We start from the raw sequence: 5,201 nt of genomic DNA, 5'->3' as shown, positions 1-5,201 counted from the left end.
AAAAAAAAAAAAAAAAGATGCAATCAAGCACTTTCGGCTTAACATCATGCTCAGAATTAATGTTAGTCAAACTAGTTTATTTTGGTCATGAAAATTAATTCACCCTTTTATGACTTTACAATCGCTACCAAAGAGTTGAATTCATCATGCCAAAAAAGCCTAAGCAGACGTGAGTGAAAAGAAAATACACAAGAGCATCCGAGTTTGTGATGTTGAAAAAAAAAAAAAAAATGCATTCGATCATTCACTTGATTACGTGGTCAAGAGAGTGTTTGTCTGATGACTTGTCAGTATGCGGTGGAGCACCAGGTCCTCGGGCAGGACGCAGGTGAGATCAGCCCAGGTAGAGGAAGGGAAGAGGGAGAGAGGAGGAGAGTTTTTCGGGATCCTCGGGAGGGGTGGGGGTGTGGAAATGGTTCAGGTTTCAGCGGCTAGGAAAGATGGGACCTGGGAAGGGCTGATTTCGAGGCTTTGTGTTCATTTCTTCTTGGGTTTTGCCTCCAGGGGTTGGCCAATATCCCTCCCACGCAGCTTCAACCCTGTTTATGACAGAAGAGGAACATATGGGTTATACAACTAACCACTGAGACATAACAGACATGAGCTTTTCTTACACGTTTTACAGCGTTCTTACCGATTACTCTCTCGACCTTGCCCAAGACCTGGTTGTTAGGAATTGCTCTCCCACACTCATAGTCGGCAATGACTTGAGGCTTCTCGTTAATTTTCTGAGGAAGAGATTTTCCGTGAATCATTTATACGTTTGTTTAACCACAGAGAAAACAAAACTACACATCCTGTAACTGGGAATCCTTTCATCTCAGCGCTGCATTGTTCACATTATTCCTACAAAAATCAGTAACTTTTTGAGTAATCGATAAAAGGAAATGGTGGCGTCAGTATTTCTTTATTTATTACATGATAAAAGACAATAGTGATAGTGACTGTATGCGAGCAAACTTCAGTTCCATCGACATACACAATCAAGGTACAACAACGGGTTACAAATCCAGACAAATGCACCTTTTTTTTGCGTGCACGTCGTATATAGATAGTAGTCAGTATACTCACAGTGGCCAGGTCTTTCTGGGTCAGGCCTTTCTCCTGTCTGCCGAGCTGAATGACCTTGCCCACCTCTAGGGGAACCCTGTCGTGGTGTAGCTCCTCCGTCTCCCGGTCCAGTTTGGCTGTGTTCTTTGTCACAAGATGCTGTTTGTTCTGCCCCGCAGACCCTGTGTGACAAGCAGTGGATCAAAGTAATGTGGGGGGGCATCACACACAGTGGTAGGTGTGCAGAAACAGTATCATCACAACACAGGTCAATGATGGAAAGAAGAAACTCTGACAAACATTACAAAAAAGAGTCACACTTGCAAGTGAACTGTGGCCTGAATAAATAATGAATTTACATTTCTTGGTTGTCTCAATGTCCTCCCCACGTCTCTGAGCAGAGGTGATAGCCTAGAGAAAAGATGGAAAACAGTAGGTTGCATTATAACCAAGCTCGTAACACCCTATTCAGCTTTTTGGGCTCATTCTTAGTTAATAAGTAACGAATCTCCATGACGAATAAGTTCAACAACAGATAACATCACCAAGAGCTTTATCTGTCGGCTAACACTGCTTCCCCTTTATCGACAGTACAGCCAACTTATAGCCAAGTTGTGCTTTTCAGGTTAGCATAGCTGGCTAACGCTAGCTAGCCTCGTCGCTATTTTCGTAACCGTCATATATTTAATTTAACGTGAGGCAACTGCCCCGGACTAAGGTAATAATTTATGGGGAAAGTCTGCTTTGCTGAACAGACCATACTTAAATAAAACAGTGGCGTGTTTGAAAACATATTTTTAATTTGCTGACATAGACGTTAGCAGAGCTATCTGGCTAACTGAACTTAGGTTAACCTGAGCTAAGTTACCTCCGTAGTTTGTTTACAGGAGCAACACGACCGTTAAACTGGCAGCACTAACGGCTCACACGTCCGCATACATCGAACGAACTACCGCATTCTGAGCCGTTACCGTTAACGGTTGGTCTCTTCCAGCAAACCGTTAACGGTAACTGCCCAGTCCGCTGTTGTTATTAAAATAAAACCACGACACATGGTCGATGTCTGCTCGTAACAACGCGCAGACACGGTCGTTATTTGCTTATAAATCACATACTAGACGTTAACTCGGGTGTTCGGTATAATCTGAAGCCCGACATTTGCTCATTTCAAGTACCCGTGGTTAAGAGTATGCCCCAGAACAAATACACGCAGACGAAGGGTGGTGATCATGCTAACCTGCTTGGATTTGGCCTGGGCAGCAGTCGGCCCTTTCTTCCTCAAGACAGTAACGGTGTCCCAGTCACTTTCTGCCATGTTTTCAGGGGGTTGACTCGATACCCGTAGAGTTTAATATAAGATACAAAAATAAGTTCAACTCAGTGTGTTCAAAATGATCCCTTTAAAGAGGGTAGTGCTACTTTAGCTCATCAGACGCTCCTTCCAGAATTATCACCCACGCGTTCTGCCAAAGCTTTATTTAAAACAGAGAGACGAACAGTGACAGAGTGGACGCGGGCTCAGCAGCGACCTCTGCTGGTGGAGCAGGCTGACCTACATACATATACGCAGGTTTTCAACCCTGTAAAGTACCTGCAAGTACAGCATGCCTGATTGCACTTTCAAAACACACATTGCATCAGACAGGGGGGGAACACATTGCCACTTACACAGTTGTAATATTACAAAATATCAGTTTGATTTGTCTGTTTTTGAGAGTTCAGGCTTAAATAATTAAACTAAAACATACATAGTAATTTTCTACAACTTAGTTTATACATTACATTGAATAATATACCACTGGGTGCACCAATAGTACGGTATATCGTGTGTGTTGTGATTTTTATTTAAGTACATTTTAAAAATAGAAGTCACTTTAGAGAATCTCACAAAGCTAGCATGGACATAAAATGGACTGACAGGATTGGATAGCCATGTTTTTTATTAAAAATCTAACACGTTCAATAAAATAACAATATACGACAGATAAAAATGTATTACACTACATGTAATTATCATAATGAGTGGAAATGTACTGATAAAAAAATAAATGTGCAATGAGTTTGGGTTTGGATCATCAATTTGGTGGAAGTGAGCCGTACAGTATTTTGCATTAAATTGCATCCTCAGTTGATCCATTGGCCACAGTCTGCCAGGTCACCAGTTACAGGACATTTCAGAGGCAGCATCGCTGTTTCGTCTTGTGCGGATGGGGGACCAGCCAAACTCCGACTGGGCGTCTTCAGTCTGGTGGAGACGTCCCAAGCGGTAGCCATGTTTGGAACCCTGTTTCCCTGCCCATGCTCGAGGCTTGGGATTCATCTGGAAACAGATAAAGCAGAAATTAGATAAGAGACTAAAGCAGAGTCCAATGAGTTTTCAAGTCCCAGGACCATTTCCAAGTGGAAAACAGGAATTCCTTCTTTATTTTTCCACCAAGCTTTTAATGAAACTCCCTAAAATAAGTGTTTTCCTGTGTCACAAGGCTGGATTACCTACCAGGAAAAGTGGGCAACTGCTGTCTGTTGTTTGTGTTTTAGTATGACGCACAACTGTGTTGTTAACCTGTCATACTATCTAGAGGACCGGTATCAAAACCTAGTTTTAATACCCTAATAAATCAGTTAGTATTATTCGTTCACTTTGCCTGAAACCAATAATTATCAGGTAGTTCAACTCAGGCCCACAGAAGTAAAAAAAAAAAAAACAATTTTAAGAGCAGCTTTGTTATTACGGCATAACATACCATAATATTGACAGTAGTGATTAAAAAAACCAAAAAAACTTTGCAAGTACATAACCCAGATCCAATTTAAAACTCTGTTTCTTACCTGAACAAAAACAGTAGTGTTCATGTGAAGAGTTTCCACTCGCTCTGACAAGTGATTCAACCATTCTACATGGTCAGCAATAGACTGGCTTAGATCTCCGTTGCTCTATATTAGAAGAAGAAATTATCAAAACAGGAGAAAGCTAAAGGAATATGTGTTTTGATCATTTATTTCCTGCCTATTTCCTGTACATTACCCCAGACAAATTGTCCTTCAGTTCAACAGCACCAAGGCGAACATGCTCCAGTTTGTCAATCTGCTCTTTCAGCCTGTCGTCAAGCTCCTGCATCATCATCAGTCCCTCATCGGGTCTGACACCCCGCTTAGTAGCCATCCTGGGACACAGAAACAACATGTTAAAAAAGGTTTACCTGTTCAATTCAAGCATTTCCTCACTGACCAGGTACAACCACCAGAGAGAGCCACAGCAGCAAGAACAACTTCCCCACAGAGGACCCTTCTGCTGCAGTGGAGGAAACCGGCTCTGCAATCTTTGGTGACTACATTTCTCTCAAGATTTGAGTACAATCACACTATTCTGCCCAACAGTAAAAATAATTCAGTCATCATTTAAAAAGCTTACCAGTATGAGAAATACTGCAAGTTATGATTTTCCCAGCAATTCTATTGCATGCACCTGGATGAGAACGGCAGCACTAGTATATAATATGTAGGTTATGTAACATTTATTTATTTTATGTTAAATCTGATTCAAGTAAATCATTCTGCATTATTATTAATATTGGTCAGTATCATAAGGCTACATAGGCATATAAAATAAACTTTTAGCTCCACTAGATAATTTTCAGAGAGCCTTGCAAAAAGTACAACTCAACTAACAGGTATTTTCAATATTAGTTTTCAATTAACTGATCGATGGGTAGTCTTTAAAACAGAAAATAGTTTAAATGTCTATCATTATTTCCCAGAGCCTGTGGGGACATCCTAATGGTTTACAATGTCCTAAAACAGAGAAAACAACCACCACGGTGGAGCTTTACTTGATAAACTACTACTACTATACTAACAACGACTAATAAATTATCAAAACAGTGGCTAATAATAAGTTAATTAAAAAGAACAGCACGGCAATACCGTGAAACAGCTCTCAATTGGACGCCAGTCGATTTTAACAAATCAGTTTTACAAACAAGTGTTAGTACGGTCCAGGTAAGATGGCTGACATAACGTTACTTTAGTCTCAGTAGCAACATTTCACGTTTGTTCCATTACATTATTCAACTTTTCGAGTACATTTTAAACTTTGTGGAGAATTGTTCCGCTATGGCGTATCGTTTGTATGCAGGGACTGTAGCCACCAA

The 5,201-nt window shown here is 40.8% G+C and overlaps 1 protein-coding gene across 1 annotated transcript; it reads right to left on the bottom strand.

The window, feature by feature from the left end:
• Positions 1–212: 212 nt before the first annotated feature.
• edf1 (endothelial differentiation-related factor 1) lies at positions 213–2,513 on the bottom strand. The gene is made up of 5 exons (XM_035668538.1): positions 2,288–2,513; positions 1,410–1,461; positions 1,072–1,232; positions 635–728; positions 213–539 (listed from the first exon to the last, which is right to left on the bottom strand). Exons 1-5 carry the CDS (start codon positions 2,363–2,365, stop codon positions 478–480), a joined length of 447 nt encoding a protein of 148 aa, XP_035524431.1. The 5' UTR covers positions 2,366–2,513; the 3' UTR covers positions 213–477.
• Positions 2,514–5,201: the final 2,688 nt, after the last annotated feature.

This window comes from Morone saxatilis, unplaced genomic scaffold (assembly GCF_004916995.1).
Source record: "Morone saxatilis isolate NCDOM2014 unplaced genomic scaffold, NCSU_SB_2.0 Contig21, whole genome shotgun sequence".
In the NCBI taxonomy this organism is placed as follows: domain Eukaryota; kingdom Metazoa; phylum Chordata; class Actinopteri; family Moronidae; genus Morone; species Morone saxatilis.
The sequence above is the reverse complement of the archived record's forward strand: the minus strand, read 5'-3'. Positions and strand labels throughout refer to the sequence as shown.